The sequence below is a fragment of the Pantherophis guttatus genome, chromosome 2, assembly GCF_059756535.1.
Source record: "Pantherophis guttatus breed Tessera chromosome 2, ASM5975653v1, whole genome shotgun sequence".
Lineage (NCBI taxonomy): Eukaryota > Metazoa > Chordata > Lepidosauria > Squamata > Colubridae > Pantherophis > Pantherophis guttatus.
The window spans coordinates 213,285,306-213,309,767 of record NC_142064.1 but is presented as its reverse complement, the minus strand read 5'-3'; the positions used below and the strand labels follow the sequence as shown (position 1 = coordinate 213,309,767).

Below are 24,462 nucleotides of genomic sequence, written 5' to 3'. Positions count from 1 at the left end.
GGATTATCCATCACCCAAAATACAAGAAATATTTGCATCGAAATGATTTTCTATACTAGACCAGAAGAATGGATATTGTTCCTAAATAAATAAATAAACAAACATGCAGGTCATCCAAAGCTTGCTTTCCCTATACAGGTAGTCCTCCACTAACAACAGTTCATTTAGTGAACATTCAAAGTTACAGCAGCATTGAGAAAAGTGGCTTATGACCGTTTTTCATACTTACAGCCACTGCAGCATCTGCATGGTCATGGGATAATAATTCAGACACTTGGCAAGTGGCTCATTTATGACAGTTGCAGTGTCCCAGGGTCATGTGATCACTTTTGCAACCTCCTGGCAAGCAAACTGTCACTGCGTTTTTGTATTTACCAGATGAGCTCTTATTTTTGAACTTTCAGACTTACCGTAGCTTGCCAACTTCTTATCAGTAACTACTGCGCATGTCTACATTCTTTTCTTCTTCTCTAAAACTTTCTTTGTTCTCCGGCCAGGAGAGGTGGCCGGGAAAGTTTTGCCAAGATGTAACTAATTAGCTAGTGAGATGTTTTATTTTCTTTATAACAAATAAATGAGTTTTTCTTAGAAAATATATCTTTGGGTTTATTTTCTTAACATATACTTCAAGGAAAGGTCACCATCCATTCTCTAATCAAGGTGCAATTACCCAAAAGCAAAATGGGATTAATTGCCACCCTGACACAAACTCTATGGGGAAGTCAGATTCTCTTAACAACCATATTACTAACTTAACAACTGCAGTCATTCATTTAACAACTGTGGCAAGAAAAGCCATAAAATGGAACAAACTTTTTAAAGTTTGTTACCTAACAAATGTCTCACTTAGCAACATAAAATTTTGGGCTCAGTTGTGGTCGTAAGTCGAGGACTACCTGTACTGTCTAGCAACTGACCATTTAAATTGATGCCACCCAGATTAACAATCATACCTGGTCCAGCCACTTTAAAATAATGAAAGAAAAAGTTATACTTGGTTTAAATCTAACCGAAATAGGTAGAAAAAAAATATCGAAGATTATATCTACAGTAGCTTCATTGTGCTGCATTTTATATTGGGCAAAAATCTGGCGATTGAATAGTCTGCTTGCAAAGTTAAAGCAGTTCATTCCAGTTGTTTGCAAAATGGCTGGTAGCTCTGTGAACTTCAAATGTTTATCTTGCTTTACCAGTTCCTATGCCATTTAGGGACTTAAAGGGATATAAGCACATTAGATTCAAGCTGCATACAAATCAATGCAAATGTCAGTTGACATTTAGCTCTTGTTTGTACCATAGAAATTATTTCTGAACTAGCTATAGTTTTTGGACTATTTAACAGAAGTTGAAATCCAACCTAAATAAAATCAGTGGCTGGCTAGGGTCTCACTAAGTCAAAATGTGATATGTTTCTGATTCACCTGTAGAAAGTGTTCATCCCAGGATTAATATCATGACAGATGTTTCCTGCTTCAGTTGACGATCAGCAAGTTTTTGTAGCTATTTTATTCTTGTACATTCATGGAGCATCTGCAACATAAAAGCATTGCCCTTTATAGCTATAAATAGATGGCCACAGGGCTTCCTTTGAAGATATACTTGTTCCTAAAGAAAGGACGAGGCTTCTGTATAGTTCTGCTAGCCCAGCTGTCTTTTCTTGTCACTTGTAATGTTCCTCTCACTCCACTCATACAGTTTATTAAATGCTATAAACTTCAGTCATTGCTAAGAATAAACCTCTCGACAGTAACATGTTGTCAACCTTAAACACTCCAGAAGCTAGTCTGGGAAGATGACCATGTAGAATGACTTCATAGAAGAGCCTATATAAGCTAAAGGAAGTAGGTTACTGCAGAATTTGGATATTAATCCAAGGAACTACAAGCTCAGAATTTTTACAAGTGAAACAACAATGTCCCAGGTATGATTGTTTTTTTCCCCCCCTACTGCTTAATTTACAAAAATTATCATAGTATTGCTAAAGGAAACTGTAACCCTGATGGATTTAGTTATTGGTAAGAAATGAAAGAACTCATTATTTATTTTCTGCCTCACTGATTTTTTGCTTGCAGAGTCTTACTGGCATCTTTGGTGCAGTAATAAATGTGTCTTCGTGAAAAATTAGCTTATAATGATTTTAAATTAGAGCAGTAACCAAAGTATGGCTTAGCTTTCTCTTTTTCTCATAGAATACATTTAAAACTATAGATCAGTGTTTTAAACACTTCAGTCCTATTACTCAATAAAATGCTTTCATCTGCAACTGTGTGCAGAATTCCGCTTTGTTTACAATATGCAACAAATTTGTTTCTTCCTTTTGCTTGAGGGTTTTGTTTGCTGAATGCGAGATCAAAATTCTTAGGGTTGGTTCAAGAGCAGAAGGTTCTATTAATTTCTAACAGAATTAAGTTTATTTTGGCAGCAAACCTCTAGAGTATTGAGATTTATTATTTGATTAGATATCTGCAGATCTGAAGTTTTTTCCATTGTGTTGGAAAAGGATGAAACGTAGAGATATCCTCTATGTACTTAGGGAACATTCGTGTATAAAAGCAGGGAACTTCTTAATGCAAACAGAAAGATAGAAGGAAATCTGGGAGTAGGATTATGTACACAGGAGTGCGTAGCAACTATTTAGAAACTCCTGGGAGAGGCTATATAAAGAAGTGCAGCTCTAAATCTTTTGATTAATACTTTCGAATTGTGGTGCTTGAGAAGACTTGAGAGTCCCCTGGACTGCAAGGAAATCAAATCAGTCAAATCAACCCTGACTGCTCCTTAGAAGACAAATGCTGAAGCCTGAGCTCAAATACTTTGGCCACCAAGTGAGAAGAGAGGACTCATTGGAAAAGACCCTGATGTTGGGCAAGATTAAAAACAAAAGGAGAAGTGGGCTGCAGAGAATGAGATGGTTAGATAGTGTTATGTGTAATGAACATGAATTTGGTCAAACTCTGAGAGACAGTGGAGAAAGAGGGGACATGGTGTGCTGTGGCTGCGAAGAGTTGGACATGACTAGCAACTGAACAACAAAATCCTAAATCAAAGCTGAAAGGAGCATTGGAGAACGTATATTCTTCATCTGACTGTCTCAGATAAGTTGTAGAATAATTTGTTACTGGGTATGCAAGGGGAGGAGAGGATTTTGGCAAAATCTTGCCAATCATTGCATGTTATTTCTATAACTCTGGGAATAGTCTCACTTGGAGAGTGGAGACTGATCTTGGATCTTGTTTCTCCCTTGGGATTTTTATTATGGGAAATGGTTTATTCTGCTCTTTTGATGCATGCTTCAAAAAGCCAGAAAAACATATTGCTATCAGCTTGTAGCTGTCCTAAAACTCTTCTAAAAATTTGCATTATCCATTAAATATTATATATTATGAACAGGAGATGTATGTCTGTACCATTCTATACTTATTTTCAGTCATTATTATACAAGACTTATGCTGATAAACACAAAATACCCAGTATGGACATGGCAGTAAGTGGGAATGAAGAAGGACACCATATTAAATCAAAACTGTAGGACTGAAATTTCTGTGGTTATTATTCCTTCACTTTATTGCCAAAATGAAAATTGAAGGACTACTGGAGGGGCACAGTACTGTAAAACAAATTTGCTTTTCTATTGTACTAAAGGTTGGCCAGTGAGCAAAACATATCATCCACAATTCCAGGACATCAGTCTTCCCAACCTGATGCCTTGAGGTCCCCATAACATCCAATCACTATGGCTAATGCATATAGTTCTTAAGATTACAAGAGTTGAAGTCAAACATTTTTAGAGGACATGAGATTGGAAAATTCTCATTCCAGTTACCTATTAGTTGACATCAGGGGTGAAATGGTACCAGTTCAGACCAGTTCTCCTGAATCAGTAGTAAAAAATGCTACCGGTTTGGGTGAACCAGTATTTCCGACTATCAGCTGGGTGGCGATCAGCTGTGATGCGTGATTTATATTAGCTAGAATCATCGGATTTCCTGCTTTCCAGCTAATCTGAATCGCGTGGCACATCAGTTTTCCCCCACCCCTCACTGTTCTACTTACCTTTGCAGACTCAGGCGGCTTCAAAATGTTCCTTTTTTAGTGCTGCATGGGTGTGCCTTAGGTGCGCATGTGCAGGCAAAGCGCACATTCAGTAGCAGACCCACAGAACCGTTGGCAGACTTCAGAGGATTTCACCGCTAGTTGATGTGATTATTATATGTAACATATAGTGTAACATATAATGTCCATGGGACAAAGGATTTTTTTCTCTCTTCATTTTTTTTCACATATATGTAGCCAAAATAAAGAGTGCAAAACAATGGAGTGAGAAGCTCTCCTATGCTCATGTCTGGTTCTGTGCTGTACTCCCAAGACAGCTCTATTTTTTTTCACTACGAGTTTCTTTCATTTTAACATAAATTGTAACTTAACAGAATAACAGATAGGAAGGGAACTTTGAGGTCTTCTAGTTCAACCCGCTGCTCCAGCAGGAAACCCTATACATTTCAGATAAATGGTTGTCCGATCTCTTCTTAACTTGATTATCTTTTTTATACTGGATGTATGTCCTAAAAGCTCTCTACATATACCAAGGAACATCTAATTATCTTCATTTTTATTACTTCCTATAAAACATGCATGAACCAAATGTTGATCCTAAAAGAAAGCACCATGTTAAAGTGAGATGGTAAAACCAACAGTCTGCAAATTGAGGATAACTATCACGGCTGACATTATTTAAAATGCAAAGAGGCAGACGGGTTATACTGTCTCTGTTCAATATTTTAGATCTCCTTGGCAAGTCTTTCAGCTGAAACAGATGGTCTTCATTCTGCTGAATATAAATCTACAGCAATTTATCTGACTGATGTTTTTTTATATGGGAATGATGGTAACTTAACTAAATTTAATCAACCTTGATGTGTATGACTACATGGAGGCAGGTAGCAATTTTTTAAAAAAAAAATCAATATCTAGCTACCCATTACACTATTCCATTTTAGGATAAGCAGTGTGAAATGGAGTACACAAGATATAACAAACAGTATCCTATAAATACGGGAAAAAAAGGAATCATAACTAAAATTATTCCAGTATTCCAATTCTATTTTTTATGCCACTAAAGAGTTTTCTATCTTCTACCATACTTACTTCTTACAGCAACAATATACTGTTTAATAAAATGCCTTTTGGTCTTTAAATTTCTCACCTTTTTTTGCAGAATCTCACCATCAATCTCTATCCAACCACAACCTATTTGGTCTTCTTCTTGATCTATTCTCTCCTTCCTATACTTATTTTGCAAAGAAATTCTCATTCATTTTTTCCATAAGACAAAACGACTTTAATGTACTTTTTTTCACACTCTATTCCTTTTTCTATTTAGCTGACATTCACTATTCATTCTTGACTCTTATCTGTTCTTGTTATATCACACCTTTCTTAACTATCACATTTCAATATTTATGTTTCTCCTGAAATACACAAATATACACGTAGCAAAGTGAGCAACGGCATTTTAGTTTCCTACAGAAACAGAGCACATATTTTTCACTATCATTCTAACAGCATTTGGACATCTTCAAACTTCTCTGGGCATTTTTAGTGGACACATTTCAATACAAAAATTCATATACTTGCTCTAAATTTTCTCCATAAGTTGCAAACATTCATTCCATTTTTCCGTGAAATACAATTATCTTAGTTTTTGATAGATTAGATGTTCATATCTATATTCCACATTGCACCTAAAGTTTGCATCTAATATTTTCTAAAGTATTCAGGTTCTCATTTCAGAATATGGCATATGCATACAAGAATACATAATGTCCAGGGCCGGATTTAGATTGAAAGAGGCCCTAGGCTATTCCACTTATGAGGCCCTTTCACCAGTGGTGGGATTCAATTTTTTAACAACAGGTTCTGTGGGCGTGGCTTAGTTGGAGGTGTGGCTTGGCAATCATGTGACTGGGTGGGTGTGGCTAGCTGGTCACGTGACTGTGTAGGCGTGGGTAGCTCGTCATGTGACCGGGTGGGCGTGGCTATGTGCATAGACTTTTTTCAGAGGGCTGAAAAAAGTCATTTCTGACTGGGCCTCGCACTTTTGACCGGTCCTCACACTTATGACCATCCTCACATTTATGCCCGTGCAGCTTTCTTAACAACCATGTCACTCATTTCACAACTGCTTTTCTTCACCATGGTGACAAGATAGGGCAAAATGTAAAATGTGAGGACAGTCGTAAGTTCGAGGACTGATCAAAAGTGCGAGGACCAGTCAGAAATAACTTTTTCAGCCCTCTGAGTAGTCCATATGCATAAAAGGATACAGCAATAGAGAGGGATGAAGGAAGGGAAGGGAAATTAGAGTAGGAGAGAGAGGGAGGAAGAGAGGAGGAGAAGGAGAAAGGAAGAGGAAGTAGGGAGGAGAAGAAGAGGGGGAGGAAGAGAAAGTAAGAAGGAAAGAAAAGAGAGGTGGTAGGTTTGAGGAGAAAGATTGCTGTACAATAAAAAAGATGAAAGGGAAGAAAGCCAACCCCAAACAAATATAAAGATATTAAGATAAAGAATGAATTGTTAAACTTTAAAGAATAAAAGAGAACAAATATGAATAAATAACAATAATTAGAAACACACATACAAACATACAATGTATTTTCTTTGAACAGAGTATTTGGCCGGTTCACAAATTTAAACAGTGTTTAGTCATTTTAATTTAATTTACAATTTCTATATTTCCTTTTTGCCATATTTATTCCTCATCTATTTTTGTAAAAAACCAATATTACCCTCATCCTCATCTCTAATCTTAATCAAATTCAATTTTTCCCTTCTATTCTATATTATACCCCTTCCCATTGTCATCTATTTTTATATCCATCCTCACATTGGTTAATTATGTAATATTACAGTTGTTTAATATCAATTCAACATTTTAATATAAATCAATTAGTTATATAACTACCTTTTTTGTATATTAATCAATATGAACATGAATATTCCAATTATTTCCATGCATTCCAATTTCTTACAAATCCATTAATTATATTTACCAATAATAATAAACCAAATAATTTCCCCCATATATTCCTCCAAACCACAACTTAACCATTTCTGCTTTCAACACAATATACAATTAATAGTATCTCAATTACTACAATTCCCTAGTTAAATAGAGCTTTTTTTTCTTTTGTGTTTTAAAATCCTGAACTCTCCTCTTTTTCCCTAAATTTTCCATTGTTTGCACCTACCTTTTTTGGCGAGGAAAAAGAAAAGAATTCTGCCTGCCTAATTTTCCAACCTTGCAGCAACAGCAAAGCAGTTTCACTTTCGTTTCTCAGCATAGTTAGGGGGGAAAAAATCAACACTCTTTGCAAGGAAGCAGCTCCCTGGGCCAATAAAATTACAAAAAAACCACTGAACCCTTTGTTAAATTGCTGGCTCCCCCGCCCCTCGCCCCTCGCCCTATTTATTGGCAATAAATAGTGGTGCGGAGGGGCGGGGCAAGCCAGCAATTTAACAAAGGGTTCGGCTGCAGCACTGGCTCTAGGGCGGCCCTTTGAAGCCCCGAGGCAAGAATTTGAAGTTTTTTTTTCCTCCAGCCATCGGAGGCAGCAATAGATGGCGAGTGGGCAGGGTAAGCGAACGGCAGGCGATCCAACAGAGCAGAGAGAGGGAGGGTGAGTGAAGGCGTGGAAGCTGCTTTCTCCATCCTGCTCTCTTGCGTCCGGAGCCCACGTGGATCCCAGGCAGCGGAACTCAGGCTAGGGAAGGGGTGGGCAATTGTAGCTCTTTTACAACCTGTGGCCTTCAACTCCCAGAATTCCTCAGACAGCCAAGCTGTCTCAGGAATTCTGGAAGTTGAAGTCCACAGGTTGTAAAAGAGCCACAATTGCCCACCCCTGGCTACGGTAGGCTGGCGCCGCGCGGGTGGGAGGCGAGGGGCGGGCGAGCCAGCAATTTAACAAAGGGCTCGGCCGAACCTTCTAGAACCCCCAGAATCCCACCACTGTGTAGGCCCCTCTTGATCTTGAGGCCCTAGGCTGAAGCCTAGTTAGCCTATAGGAAAATCCGGCCCTGATAATGTCCATGCCTTCAAATAACTCCTGATGTCCTCAAAAGCATTTCTCGTATATTTATCCTTAAACACATTAAACAGTCATCAGAATGTCAAATATTCTTTTCTTATTCCTAGCTCAGTGTCGAACTATTCACTAACCATTATATCCTGGCACATGTTTTATCTCCATTGTATTTCTTTCTTACCACATTCAACTGCATACTTACATAAAAGTATTTTAGCCAATTTGTTTTTTCATATCCTTTGTCTAAGTGAACAAATGTATCATAAATCTCTATTCTTTCTTTCATACAATTTTAAATGACCTTCAGAAGAGCAAAACTCTGGTTTGCATACTGCCTGGCATAAAGCTGCAATGCATTCTCCAAATTGTCCTATGATGTATAATTTTGACAAATAAGATACTTCGATTGTCTGTTACAATTAATAGCAGTAGCACTTAGGTTTATCTACCGCTTCACAGTGCTTTACGGCCCTCTCTAAGCGGTTTACAGAGTTAGCATATTGCCTTCAACAATCTGGCTCCTCATTTTACCCACCTCAGAAGGATGGAAGACTGAGTCAACCTTGAGCCTGGTGAGATTTGGGCTGCAAAATTACAGGCAGCCGGCAGGCAGCAGAATTACCCCGCGGTACTGCATTCTAACCACCGCACTACCTCATCTTAAATTACACAACTAGCTCTTCAGGACGTCTACATTTAATTCAGATGTCAAGCAATAAACTATTTTCTGTGCCGATATTTAAAGATTCCTAAATACAGGTAGTCCTTGATTTATGACCAGAATGGAGCCCAACATTTCCATTGCTAAGTAAGACAGCTATTATGTGAGTTTTGCCCCATTTTATGACCTTTTGCCATAGTTGTTAAGCAAATTGCTGCAGTTGTTAAGTGAACCATGTGGTTATTAAATGAATCTATTTTCCCCATTGACTTTACTTGTCAGAGACCATCTGGGAAGGTCACAAATGGTGATTGCAGGACTCTGGGACAGTGCAACTTTCATAAATATTTGCAAGTTGCCATGTGCCCAAATTCTGATCACGTGACCAGGGGGATGCTGCAAGGGTTGTAAGAGTGAAAATAAGTCATATTTTTCAGTGTCATTGTAACTTTGGTCACTATATGAATGGTTGTAATGGCCATTACAACCTGTATGGCCATTTCTGTGAGTATATGCCTTTTCAAAGGCCCATTGTTAGAAATTTTGTTTCATTATACAGAATTGGTAGCAGAGGATTATTATATAGAAATAGCAGATTGGTAGCAGAGGACATTTACGTAGGCATAAAGGTAAAGATAAAGGTTCCCCTCACATATATGTGCTAGTCGTTCCCGACTCTAGGGGTCAGTGCTCATCTCCATTTCAAAGCCGAAGAGCCAGTGCTGTCTGAAGATGTCTCTGTGGTCATGTGGCCAGCATGACTAAATGCTGAAGGCGCACAGAATGCTGTTACCTTCCCACCAAAGGTAGTCCCTAATTTTTCTACTTGTATTTTACATGCTTTCGAACTGCTAGGTTGGCAGAAGCTGGGACAAGTAACAGGAGCTCACTCCATTTCACGGTGCTAGGGATTTGAACCACTGAACTGCTGACCTTTCTGATCAACAAGCTCAGCATTTTAGCCACTGAGCCACCGGGTCCCTGTATACATAGGCATACAGATCAAATAAAGTGTCTACAGTCGCCATGGGCCTTGCTGCTTAACGGTTTCAACTGTCACAGGAAACTCTCCTCAGAACATAAAGGAGCAATAGATTATAACCATAGATGCAAACAAAACACTGCCATCTACTGGCTAGTTAATTCTGTAGTTGCTGCAATACAAAATATATTCTAAAATGTATTCCAACACCCATACAGGAAGTTTTCAACTTGCAACCATTAATTTAGTGACCAAAGTTACAATGGCACTGAAAAATGTGACTACTAATTTCCTTGAAGAATTGTACTAGAAGTCTACACTAAAAACATGAGATATTTTACTAGAAGAGTACTCAAATCTTGTGCTCAAAATAAAATTCCCTATACCACCAGGCTTGAAATTTTAGGTCTGGATAGCCTCGAACTACGCCGTCTACGTTCTGACCTATGCTTAGTTCATAAGATTATTTACCAAAATGTCCTACCTGTAAATGAGTACTTTAATTTCAACCGTAATAACACAAGGGCTATCAATAGATTCAAACTCAATGTAATTCGCTCTAATCTTGATTGTAGGAAATATGACTTCTGCAATAGAGTAGTAAATGTCTGGAACACTCTACCTGATCCTGTTGTTAGTCTCACTAATCCCCATACCTTTTACCTTAAACTGTCTACCGTGGACCTTTCACATTTCTCAAGAGGTCCCTAAGGGGGTGTGCATAAGCGCACCAGCATACCTATAATGCCTGTCTTACTGTCCCCATTTATATGTAATCATTCTATGTGTTTATGGCATTCTATATGTTTTGCCTGTTTATATCCTTTTATTTGTGCCAATTTTTTTCATGTGTCCATGTCTATGTCTATTCTGTTACTTGTTTCCTTGTACTTGTGACAAATAAATAAATAAATAAATAAATAATAATAATAAAACCTTGAAACTGTCATGAAGCCACTTTCTGCCTGAAACCAAAGCCTTTGAAAGTTTACAATCAATTGCCATTACAAGCTAATATGAGTCAGGCCTGTTCCCTATGACTTATGAAATACCAATTTTTCCTCATCTAGTAAACCATGTGGGCTTGTTCGGTTTAATTCTGATAGTGCCAGAAAATGCACATCCACACATTCTTTTTCTATGCCCATTTTTCATTTATTTTACTGGAAAATTAATCTTTGATTACTTTTTCATACAGGAGCCATATATTCTCTTTCTGCAGTAATTGTGCTTACAAATCTTGCTTCTTTTTCTGCTTTCCTTATCAAAATCCATACTTTTTTCCCCCACACATTCAAACCAGGGGTGAAATCCAGCAGGTTCTGACAGGTTCTGGAGAACCGGTAGAGGAAATTTTGAGCAGTTCGGAGAACCGGTAGCAGAAATTTTGAGTAGTTTGGAGAACTGGCAAATACCACCTCTGGCTGGCTCCTGAGTGGGGTGGGAATGGAAATTTTGCAGTATCCTTCCCCTGCCACACCCACCAAGCCACACCCACCAAGCCACACCACACCCACCAAGTCACGCCCACAGAACCGGTAGTAAAAAAAATGGATTTCACCCTCACACCAGTCATTTCCTTCACTAACTCCCTTGATATTTCATCATAATTAAATCAATGAGACTTTGATTTAAATTCAGAAGAGACTGGACAGGGATAGACTACGGATGCTTGAGCAGGGGGTTGGACTAGAAGACCTCCAAGTTCCCTTCCAGCCCTATGTGTCTATGATTCTCACCATCCTGCTAAAACAGACTGATGTCAAAGTTACGTATATCTTGGTGACTGCAACCTTATCTTATCACATTTTCTGCTACAAAATGGTCTTTCTCTTGTCTTTTCAGCCAGCTCCAGTGAAAAAGAAACGCCCTCCAGTAAAAGAAGAAGATCTCAAAGGAGCTAGAGGAAAACTGTCTGGTAATCAAGAAATCAAATCCAAGACCTATCAAGTCATGAGGGAGTGCGGTGAGTGATGCTTTTACATCATTTTCATGCTGGATTTATTGCTACAATGACAGCTGCTTCTGGTTTTTGTCTTCTTGTGACCCTTCGGGGTCCCAGTTCTGCTTTTAAATGCTATTCGTGTTATATTGTCTTTGAATTGAATTCACTGAAATAGCCTAAGTCCTAATAATGAAAATTAAAAACAGAAGTCTTGCCTTGAAATAAAGTATAATGGAGAACCTTCAACCTTTTTGACTGATAATATTAAACAAATCGCTTGGCCTACCATGCCATGGGATATGGAGTAGAAAATAAAATAAGGAATAGACTGCTTCACAAATTTAGCCTGAGGACAAAAGCTTCTAGGTGCTTATATCTGTTTTTAGTTCCAACAACCACTACAACTCTCCTGGGGTTGGAAAGGACACCTCCAATTCACTCTCTCTTCACTTCTGACAAGCTGCCAATAACCACATAACTTCCTTACCAAAAAGAGTAAGGAAACCACCATACCAGGTCTTTCCCATATATATCATTGCCTGTTGTAGCAGCTGTTTATCTCTACAATTTTCTTTCCAATTCCAAGTTTGTTTTTCGAACAGAAGTATATGAACCATATGATCACATATTTTTATATTCCTACACACAAACATAAGAGCAAAAGGCCTTCTCTTCATATCCTGGTAACTGCTTCCTGTAGACGGCCCATTAAATATTTTAAAGAATACAGATTCATGGCATCACCTTAGTCTAATTCCCAGCACACTGCAGAGACAGCATACATCTGCTTACAAAACGGTTTTAATAATTAAAATGGTGTTTCCTCTCTTTTCCCAACACAAGTCTTCCGAACTCTGCTCACTGTCATTTTTGCCCTCATGACTTTTTGTTTGGACTACTACAATATGGTTTATACGGGATTGCCCTTGAAGAGCATTTGGAAGCCTCAGCTGGTACAGAATTCAGCTGCACTGCACAGTAAATAATGTTGGCTATTCAACATATAAAACACCACTGCTTCGGGAGCTGTATCAGTAGTGGGATTCATATCCTGTTGCTACCAGTTCACTCGTGGGCCCGCATGTGCTTGTGCGCACGCGTGCCGCTTCTGCACAGAGACATCCAAGCGGGTGGGCAGAGCCTGCTGCCACCACTACCGGTTTGCCCAAACCGGGGTGAAATGGTAGAAACCCACCACTAGGCTGTATGGGTTGCAAGTGTATTTCTGGATACAATTCAAGGTGCTGGTTGATTGTCACCTTTAAAGCCCTTCATGGCTGGAACCAAGTTATCCAAAATACTATCTTTTTCCGGTTGTATCCACCCATCTAATCCAGTCTGGTAGAATAGGCATGTTCTGGGTTCTGTCAGCCAACAAATGTCAAGGAGACATGCATTCTATGTCACAATGACTGCCCTCTGGAGCATCCTCCCTCCTCAGATTAGGGGTGCCCTGACCGTATTGGCTGTTTGGAAGGCCTTGAAGACCTGGCTCTATGCCTAGGGTCCCAAGTGGCATTCTTAGCTACATTGACTCCAACAGATTATAATAACTCTGGAAATGCTACCAGTTCGCTCCGGTTCACGCAAACTGGTAGTGATAAAAACTACCGGTTTGGGAAAACTGATAGTAAAAATATGCTTTAATAAGTAAAAAAAGAGGTTCTGACAATCACAGCTGTGCTGCGCGATCATCGGAACCTTTTTTAAAACTTTTTTAAAGCATTTTTACTAAAAGGTAGTAAAATATGCTTTTAAAAAGTAACACAAAAGTTTCTGACGATTGTGTGGCACAGCTGTGATCGTCAGAACGTTTTAAAAAACTTTTTTAAAGCATTTTTTTACTACCAGTTCAGGCAAATACATAGTAAAATTGCTTTAAAAAGTAAAAAAAAAGTTGACCATGCCCACCCAGTCACACGACCACCACCACCAAGCCATGCCCACCAAGCGATGGCCACAGAACTGGTAGCGAAAAATTTCGCATTTCACCAGTTCTCTTGACTGCTATTTGCATTGAATTTCTTTTTATATTGTGTTTTAAGTATTCAGATCATTTTTAAGATTGTTTGCTACCCAAAGTTACTGGTTTGAGATGGGTGGCTTTACAATATGAATGAATGAATGAATGAATGAATGAATGAATGAATGAATGAATGAATGAATGAATGAATGAATGAATGAATGAAGTCTTACCATAGGAACAATCTACAGTGTCTCATTGATGATGCAGTGCATCATATGGTCAGGGGCTCAAATGCTCAGATCCCACTGCCATTTTAGACTCTGTGGGCAGGGAGCTGGGGCATTGTTTGCCAGGGTAATTCTGATTTTGGCAACCAGAGAATCTGTTGTTTCAAACTCTCCCTACATACACTAATGATTCATCTGTCCCCACTTCTCCTGTCAGACTTGACAGTACAACCCCAGGCTGTCTGGGGTCAGACAGATGGCAAGAGGAGGTAGAGGGAGTCAGCTCTTTCCCAACTAGATCCCTAATCATATGGACCTAGCTGAGAAAGGGTGGGTGTCAGGGTTCCAAGTAATAGGTCCCATTCAATAAGAACTCCGAGGTAGGCAAATTCCTCAAAGAACATTTTATTAGGACATATCAAATTGGCAACTTCTGGGTGGAAAACCGGTTCTAAGTCAGTGCCGGTTTTCGCCCCCAATTAAAAGTAAAACTTCATCACTTCTCCCCATAGTTTCAGTCACATGATCCAATCAGCATAGTCCAGTTGCAAAATGACTTCAGTCTCTGCCCTGCAGACACCTGCACGAACGTCCTTGATTCTCAGGAGAAATAATGCTATTTAGGCTACAACACCCCGGCTAATCTCTACACCCCTCCTCCCTGGCCCCTTCACTCCAGGCTGTGTCAGTCCTGAAGCCGTGAGAAAAGAAACCTCCCTAGAAACTACACAAAAAAGAAAATGTCCACAGTTCAGCCAATTTAGGGTTGACAGTGGATTCCCTGCAATGAGCATTGGTCAACCCCAGTCAGAAGCAACTGAACCATGAATGCAGAAAGGATGTTCACTGAAAGAAAGAGATTCTTGCTTTACTGCACTGTCCTGCCCCTGCCTCCCCCCTCCAATCAACTGGAATACCTGATTCATAGGGTGGGTTGGGGTTGGGCAGTTTCCAGCTCTACTGCAGCCCCAAGTCACCCCCTGAAGCAAATCTGAAGCTTATAGATTAGCCTCCTTGCAGATTAGGTACAAGTCTAATGCTGACTAGTCTGGGAAAAGCACGTGCATCTTCAGCTAAGAAACTTCCTTCCCACTTCGCAATCTTTGCCCCAACTGCCTTCGCCCCCCACCCCAAGGGAATTTAAATAGAACTATTCCAGAGCAGTATGAAACCTTGAAGGTAGCTGCAAAAAAATCCTTTGCCCAAAACTAGAGCGTGGTTTGTTCGATGGTTCGACCCACTAGTCTAGTCAACTATTAATTGCCCATAAGGGAGCAATTAGTGGATACCTAGCATGCTTGGTAAGAAGGAAAACAAAGCTAAAAGAATTCACCCACCATTTTCCTTAATTTGTCCTGCATTAAAACCCCAAAGGCAGCACTTTCCCCAGCTTCCTTATTGAGCCTGCATAGAGAGCCAATGCAAAGCATGCCAGCCTACTTTTCTGCCAGATCATAAGCTTAAAATATTGCATGCTTTAAAAGGAGAGCAGAAAAATAAGAAAAAAAACCATAAATAGTCAAGAGATTTACAAGCATCATAAGATTAAGTAAATGAGGTACACATTCTTAGAAGAAGGTTTAATTAGGCTTTCCTGTATTTACATATCTTATGCCATTTTAAGGGTGTGGATCATTACTAAAATGAAATTAATATTTGAGTAGGAGCTGTATGTAGCACACTATGAAATATGAGTTAAAATGGTTTGTTACAGCCTTGTCTTTTATTTTTTTTCTTCCTAGCATTTTTCCGCAATTGCAGGATCTACTTTTTATTTTAAAAAATTCATCCTTTGGTTGCAACAGGAATTGACCGACTGGCTTGACACCTGAGATTGACAATGTGGGCTGAGAGAAAGTGGTTGGCCCAAAGTCACCCAGCCAGCTTTCATGGCTCAGGTGGAATTAGAACTCACAGACTCCTGGGTTTTAGCCTGGTGCCTTAACTACATGGCCACACTAGTCCTACCCTTATTACAGCTTTACCTCGTCAATAGGAAATATGTCCTTATTTAACAAATCATCTCTGACTAAATGCAAAACATTTATGTTAAGAAAAACCCAGAATTGGGATATAGGAGAAGGAACCCAAAGGCAAGGTCGTTTGCAGAAAAAGTCCCCTGTTCCTTTCTTCCTGTAATGCCCATGGGAAAAAAAATCAGAGGTAGCCAGAACACTACTGTCCAACTCACTCTCCTTACAATCAGTGGTACCTTGTAACAATTCTTTAATCACAGAATTATTTTCTGAGAGAAACAGCTTCCCAAGATAGACAACAGTCATGTTTCACGTCAAAATTTTGCGCTGGTTTTTCTTAGGCATTTATGAAATTTACAGATATAATCAGGAAAAAATAAGGAAAACTATTTAAAAAGCAAGTTGTGTATACAGGGAAAAAATTAAGTAACATTAATATAAATCTACATATTAAAATATTTATTATGAATTTGAAAGCTGAAACATATACAAAGTCTCCTTAAAAGCAATAATTAAATATTAAGTCTTACAGCACAAATCCTAAACAAGCTCATTGGTCCCCTGGATTAGTATACAGATTGTGAAAAAAATGAAAAAAAAATGCTAATTAGTGTATTGATTATTTAAAAATGAAAACTTGGGGGCGAAGTATATAATATGAAAACTGCAAGTACAGTTTTATTGGGCTCTGACCAGTCAGAAGTTTCCACTATGCACTGCGGGATGTTTTTGGAGAAAATGGTAAATCTCCTGAATAAACATAATCTTCCAAAGTTTCCCTCATCCAGAGGCACAGATTCTTAAAATAACTCAGGAATCATTTATCCCCAGTCATGAAAAGGGGACACATAAAACACATTCCCCTGAAGAGACACTGCTATCACCATACTGAGAGCCAAGGTGGCGCAGTGGTTAGAGTGCAGCAATGCAGGCTACTTCAGCTGACTGCTAGCTGCAGTCACGGGCTCAAGGTTGACTCAGCCTTCCATCCTTCCGAGGTGGGTAAACTGAGGACCCAGATTGTTGGGGGCAATATGCTAACTCTGTAAACTGCTTAGAGAGTGCTGTAAAAGCACTATGAAGCGGTATAAAGGTCTAAGTGCTATTGCTATTGCTATACTGAGCTGTCATCTTTTTTATTTTATTTTAAAAACATGAAGCTTTTAATTGCAATAGTTCTCTGCTTCTTATACCTCTGGATCTTTATAAACAGAGCTTCAGTGATGAAGCCTAAGGAACCCTCTGAAATTTTCCACTGAATTCAACTTTGAATAAATGCATTACATAAATGCAAAGATTAACAACTACCAAAAATTAACTCATTTTAATTAAATCAAATTGGGCATTTGCTCTGTTTGCCCCATTGGTGGATTTAGTCCCACCTGCTGATTAGAGTGCAGCCCGGAATATCCTCTTCAAAGTGCATCAGAAACAGATTGCATGTTCCTACTTTGAAACATACATGATATAGACTCTGGTATTGTTGTGCTTATTATGTTATCCTTGAGTTTGTCATAACTGTGACTGTTTGTGAACCATTCTTGCTGAAGCATTATCAGCTACTCTTCTTTTTCCAGAACAATCTGGCTCTGCTGCTCCGTCTGTCTTCGGCCGAGAACGCACCGGAGGAGAAACCGTCTTTGACAAACCAAAATCAGAGCCTTCAAAAAGTGTCTTTGGCTGACAGCCATGAATATTCCCAGCATCCTTCATTGCTTGTCTTGTTTGTCCCATACATCAGTCTTATTATTGGGCTTCTAACTTAATTCTTCAGGCATGAATCAGCAAAAGAACTTGAATTGAAAGACGTCTTTTTTTTCCATATATTCGGTGCAATTTTTTTTCTTAGCTATCCAATAGTTAATTCAAGTTATGGAGTGCAGGATGATATTGTAATGACCAATTTTGTTAACAAAAATGCCCCCCCCGGGATTCTTCTTTTTTAAAGTTAATGTCCCAGTTCTAATTGTAATTATTGTGTAAAAGAAAATAAAGCTGGATGATTTTGACTTTTGATTATCTTATTTTTCACTTGCAGTATAGTCAGGGAATATAAATGTAAGTTACTTATATCATCATTTCTGCACCACAAATTATTTATTTATTTATTGGTTCGATTTATATGACGCCCTTTTCCGGAGACTCAGGGCAGCTTACAATGCGTTAAGCAATAGCCTTCATACTTTTGTATATACCTGCTTAGTAGGGCTTTTGCCCCCCCCCAAAGCGGTGTTCTTTTTTTATACAAAGTCAGCTTATTGCCCCCACAATCCGGGTCCTCATTTTACCTACCTCGAAAGGATGGAAGGTTGAGTCAACCTTGAGCCTGGTGAGATTTGAACTTGCAGTAATTGCAGGCAGCTGGTATTACTTAACAGTGCTTTAGTCTGCTGCGCCACCAAGGCTCAATTTGGTATGGAGTCTGTTGATTTCTGTGGAAATGGTAATGTCTTTCTATGGGAGAGCAACAAAGCTGAGTCTGGTTAAAATCTTGCTGGGACAAAACAACAGCCCAAGAGCTTTTTTTTAACATTAACAATTATTCCTTCAGGAAAAAAAAAACCCTCTTCCCAAAATAAGAAACTTTCATCTTAACGTGATCCTGAATTGCTGCCTCATAGACTGAAAAGAGTACTTCAGACTAGAATAGAAAGACTGGAAGGGACCTTGGAGGTCTTCTAGTCAAACCCTCTGCTCAAGCAGGAGACCCTATACCCATACGTGATGTCGAACCTATGGCACAGGTGCCACAGGTGGCACGCGGAGTCATATCTGTGGGCACGTGAGCATTGCTCTAGCTCAGCTCCAGTGCGCATGTGCGCACCAGCCAGCTGATTTTTGGGCCTTCCAGGCCCATTGGAAGTCAGGAAATGGGTCGTTTCCGGCTTCTGGAGGGCCTCTGGGGGGTGGGGAAGGCTGTTTTCACCCTCCCCAGGCTCCAAGAAAGCCTCTGGAGTCTGGGGAGGGCAAATAATGGGCCTACCGGGCCTATTGGGCCCACCTTTAATCTTTTTGCCATCATGTGCCAAAAGTGGGGGTAGCGCAGGGGGTCGTATGCGCATGCGCGGGGGTGCGGGGTGTCATTGAATTATGGGTGAGGGCATGCGTGCACGCAACCCCCCATGCTCCCCACACTTTTAGCACGCGATGGCAAAAAGGTTAGCCATCACTGCCCTATACCATTTCACACAAGTGGCTGCCCAGTCTCTTTTTAAAGACCTTCAGTGATGAAGCACAACTTCTGAAGGCAAGCTGTTTCACTGGTTAATTATTCTCACTGTTAGGATGTTTCTCCTTAATTCCAGGTTGCTTCTCTCCTTGATTAGTTTCTATCCATTATTTCTTGTCCTGCCCTCTGGTGTTTTGGAGAATAATTTGACCCCCTCTTCTTTGTGGCAGTCCCTCAAATACTGAAATACTGCTATCATGTCACCCCTAATTCTTCTTTTCTTTAGACTAGCCAAACCCAAATCTTGCAGCCATTCTTTGTATGTTTTCGTCTCCAGGCCTTTGATCATTTTAGTTGCTCTTCTCTGAACTTTATCCAAAATCTCAACATCTTTTTTGTAATGTGGTGACCAAAACTGAATGCAATATTCCAAGTGTGGTGTTACTAAGGTTTTATAAAGTGGTACTAATATTTCACGTGATTTTGATTCTATGCCTCTGTTTATAGAACCAAAGATTGTATTAGCTTTTTTGACTGTTGCCGCACACTGCTGACTCACCTTTAAGTGATCGTCCACTAGGATTCCAAGGTCCCTCACACAGTTACTGTTTTTGACCCACATTTTATATTTCTTGTATGTACAAAATTCCTGGACATTCTTCATCTTTGCCAGTGCAAACCTTGCTAAAAATCATCTTGTTACACACAGTGATGCCTGTTAAAAGGGTCAAGAAAGCGAGTGTAAAGTGGTATTTCTAGAGCTATCAAGGGAAGGTTCAGATAGAGTTTAACAATCTTGCTTCTAAACCAGGGGGTCATCATCACGTGACTTATTGGGACTTTTCCCTCCTTTGCTAAACCGGGGGTGGACATGGCCAGCACGTGATGCAACTGGCCTTGAGTTTGACATTCCTGCTCTAAACAAAAGAATTACTGCCTTGAAATAACTACCTATAGAGGATGAGAGAAAGTTTGGAAATGGAACGAACTCAAAGAAAAAATATGATTAGCTTTTAATTAATTTCCCCCAGGTCAAAGTCATTACCCAATTCAAGGACAATGGTGCACATTTGTATATGTGAAATAAGTATCACTGAGATCAATTTATTATTATGGTTTGTCACAGTCAGCCAGATGTTCGGACTGGATTTGGCAATTTATTCACTTACTGAGTCCTTCACAAGGACTGGGATTTGCAGATGTTGTTGTATAATAATAATAATAAAGGTATTGTCACAGGATGTAAGCTGTTCCAAGCCTTTTTGCAATTGATTGATGGTGATTTGTCAATGGTTACGGTATTCAAGTGGTACTCCAGATGTTTTGGCATTACACCCAAGGAATCTATTTGTTTAGATGCTATCTTTCCTTTCTTTTTCCAGAGTCATTCTATTTCTATAAGCAGTTCTTTATATTTTCTGATCACGCCCCCCCCCCCAGTTTTTTCTCTTCTATAGATATTCTCCTATATCCAAGTATTGCAATGTTCATTATTCAGGCTTTTTCCATCTTTCTAATCAACAGTTAATTCAGGGGTGTTATTTGGCAGGTGCTTGTTTGTTTGAATGTTAAAGGTCCAGAGCATTTTAGCTTCCTCATTTTCAAATACTTTGTTATTTTGTGGTCCCACCAATTCTTACTTGCAGACAAATGGAATTTCTTAAAGATATTCCAATCCACTGTTTTTGGTATTTTGTCATGCCATTGTTTGAAATTAGTCTGTGTGAACTTTTTGGAGAAGCTACTACATCGTTCACTGTTTTTTCAGCATTGCAGATGGCATTTCCTGCCTGTTGGTGTCTTCTTCTTCTTCTCCTCCTCCTCCTTCTTCTCCTCCTCCTCTTCCTCCTCCTCCTCCTCCTCCTCCTCCTCCTCCTCCTCCTCCTCCATCATCATCATCATCATCATCATCATCATCATCATCATCATCATCATCAACAACAACAACAACATCTCATCCCTGTGCAAATTGGAACTTTGGAGCACTACTGTACTGCTACTATTTTTTATCTCCTGACTTTCTCAAAAGTAGCCTGATATTGAGTTGCCATTGCCTAGTGCTGCTATTTCTCTAAACACTACGAACACCATGAGGCAACCTTTGCTCTCTTACCTGACCAATTTGAGTGCAGAAAACAGCATTAAATCCATGTCCTGCCTTTTGATCATGTTCTTATTTGTACAGTGAGTTCTCAAAAATTGGTGCCTCTAAGAGGGCAGCTGCAGAGCTGTCAGTTCCCTGTCCCTTTGTTGTATTTTTAAAGAGTTGTGGATTCTTTAAAACAACCCCTTGACAAGGTGCTACAGTAATTGAACTGCTACAGTGCATAAAATGAGAAGTTGGACTGAGGAGGCAGAGAAGACATGAAATTTCCCATCACTAAGAGGTTTGCTCTACCTTCAAGCTCTCCAAAGGGTCTTCACAGCAACAGGTACTGTATGATGAAAAACACAGAGCTGTACTTGGAAATAAATCAGCTCAACTCTTGATCTCTGATGACATCTAAGAATCACAGTAGTCTGGAGCAAATTTCAATATGGTAAAGAATCACTGCATGAACTTGCTTTTAACATATTTTGGTATATATGATCTCATAAACTGGAATTTTCATATAAATATATGAAAACAAGCAATGCCTGATTAAGACGTCACATTAAGAATAAGAATTTATTTGCTTCTGAGTCTACTCAGTAGCTTCTTCCTTCCTTCCTTCCTTCCTTCCTTCCTTCCTTCCTTCCTTCCTTCCTTCCTTCCTTCCTTCCTTCTTTCCTTTCTTCTCCCCTCCCCCCTCTCTCTTTCTCTCTTTCCGTCCCTCCCTCTTGGTATCTACTAGCACATGAGATGGATTCAGATTATAGTTGCCAGGCACATATCTCAGTTTCCATCAACATCACTTGTTCCATATGGACCATGGGTGAAGTATTACTCCATACAGTTTCCTCAGACTTTTTCCTTGTGTCTCCCTGCCCATGACAGGAACTTTCCCAGAATCTTTCCTTAATGGCATGTCCTCATAACATTTCCTTTGTCTCATGCCAGAGCCCACAGCAAATAGATTTTTTTTTTTACCACTTTCAGTTTTAAAACAGTTGTTTCCTTCTTTCTGAAAGATATTTTTTGGAGGAAAATTTAGCATGGTTCATTAAAATGAGATCAGCATTTAGACTGATGCAGGCATGATCCCCTCCTCTTGTCCCTGGATATCACCTTCATTGCCATTTTGATTTGACTTGTATCTACTAGCGCATGAGAAAGATCGAACACCTGGCTTCTGCAGAAAAAGCTGCCTGGGTAAAGTCTGATTGGTGCTTCCTGAAGTGCTTGTCCAGCCTTATACAAATTCTTTACAATACAAGTGCTTAACCCTCTCTTGAAAGAGCATGAGTCTAGTGCTCTCTTGAGATATAGTGGTACTCTTGGGTATATAGCAGGTCTTTTTAAATCAGGAAGTCAGACAGGTTCTTCCACTTTTACGATCTTTCCCCTGCCACCAATAAATAGGCTTTCTGCTGCGTCTGTTATCAAAGAGCTTTGAATAACAGTGCTTTTTAAGTGTTTTGATTTGCAATAATGGCAAATATCTGGCGAAACATATTTAGTGTTTTGATGAGGTTAGTACCATATTGGCTGCTTTACAAATTACTTAACAGGATAACAGAGTTGGACGGGTCCTTGGAGGTCTTCTATCCCACCCCCCTGCTCAAGCAGGAAACCTTACACAATTTCAGACAAATGGTTGTCCAATCTCTTCTTCTAGGAGTAAAGAGGAGTAAAGAGTAAAGATTACTTCTAATACTAGTCCTCACTCTATATTCACCCTCTCTGATCAATTAGTCAGGGATAGGTTTCTAGCATTTTTTCAGAGGAGTGCCAGATCCACATGCAGGAATAAGCTGACACAGTCATGGAACATTTCACGAGAAGAGTCCTCCACTCCTCTGCTCACAATAGAATCCCTTATGCCACCAGGCTCGACATTTTGGGCTTGGACAACCTGGAACTATGCAGCCTACAGTCTGACCTAAGCATAGTACATAAAATTGTCTGCTACAACATCCATCCTGTCAATGACTACTTCAGCTTCAACCTCAATAATACATGGGCAAACAATAGAGACAAACTCAAGGTAAACCGCTCCAAACTCGAATGCAGAAAATATGACTTCAGCAACAGAGTGGTCAATGCCTAGAATGCTCTACCTGACTCCCTTGTTACATCCTCAAACCCCCACAGCTTCAACCTTATACTGTCTACTGTGGACCTCACCCCATTCCTAAGAGGTCCGTAAAGGGGGCGTGCATAAGCACACTAGTGTGCCTACTGTCCCTGTCCTACTGTCCCCATTTATTTGTACTCATTTCCTTGGTTCATGTCCATGTTTATACTTATACCTGTTATCTTGTACATGTTTGACAAACTAAATAAAAAAAATAAATGAATAAACATCTGTGCCCCTTGGCCTGCTTGTCAGATAGCTATGACTGGGATTCTGGGCACTTTTCCACACTTGGCCATTCCTACCACATGTGGAGAAAAGTGATTGTTGAGATTGGGAGTAGGCAGCTCTGGATGGGGCTGACAGGTGATATGCCCTATACCACATAGATATGCCCTATATGTGAATTTTGAATTTTCATCCTATCACTGGCAATCAGGATTAGGCCCTACTAGAATGACAGGCATTGTCTCCTTGTTCCCTTGGGAGGGAACACGAAGCCCTAAGAATTAATCAGTTTCCTTGCTTAGCTTGCCTTAGGCCAAAGAAGCACTCCTGGTCAGTGTCATCATCACTGAGAAGAATAGAATTTGGCAACAAGGATAGCATAAGTTATGCCGGTGTATTTTTCTACTGGCTCACAGACTGGAGGAAAGTATTTCAATGTGGCCCAGACAAACAGTCCTGGCATTCTGGAACAGAATGATGCATTTGATTTATGTTTTAAAGCACAAATATTACTGCAGATTCTGTAAATGTCTGCATTCTTTTGACAACCCAGAAGCCTTTGTTCAAATCTAGAAGGAGAAGTTCAGGGTTTGCTTCCTGGTTCTGAATCATCCTGGAAATTTTAGTGCATTACTTTATATTTAAAACACTTGCTGAATTTAATCACTTGCTAATTTCCTGGTAAGAGCCTCATGATGGCGCTGTCAGCTTATGTAGTGACCTGATTTTTAAAAAGGAATGGGATGGTTGTTTCTAAACTGTGCTTTATTTCTTTTTAATTCTTTTTATTTACATTATTTTATCTTAATTCTTTGTAGCTTTTTTTTTTTTTTTTGTAAGGAGCAAATTCAGACACTGTCTCCAGGACTAGAACATACTAGTTCACTCTTCATGCAAAGATTTCATGTGTTTGATTAGAAGAGCCAATGATTATACAGTGGTTTGTTTTAGGGCACTAAACCACTGAAAACATAGTTCAAGCTCCTCTTATAATCTCCCAAACCATAAGCAGC

At 39.5% G+C, this 24,462-nt stretch overlaps 1 protein-coding gene across 1 annotated transcript; it reads left to right on the top strand.

Annotated features, from left to right (window-relative positions):
- The first annotated feature begins 1,667 nt into the window (after nt 1-1,667).
- Nucleotides 1,668-17,844, top strand: MUSTN1 (musculoskeletal, embryonic nuclear protein 1). Its single transcript, XM_034438925.3, has 3 exons — nt 1,668-1,921; nt 11,567-11,687; nt 17,413-17,844. The coding sequence occupies exons 1-3, from the start codon at nt 1,913-1,915 to the stop codon at nt 17,517-17,519; spliced, it is 237 nt and encodes a 78-aa protein (XP_034294816.1). The 5' UTR covers nt 1,668-1,912; the 3' UTR covers nt 17,520-17,844.
- Nucleotides 17,845-24,462: the final 6,618 nt, after the last annotated feature.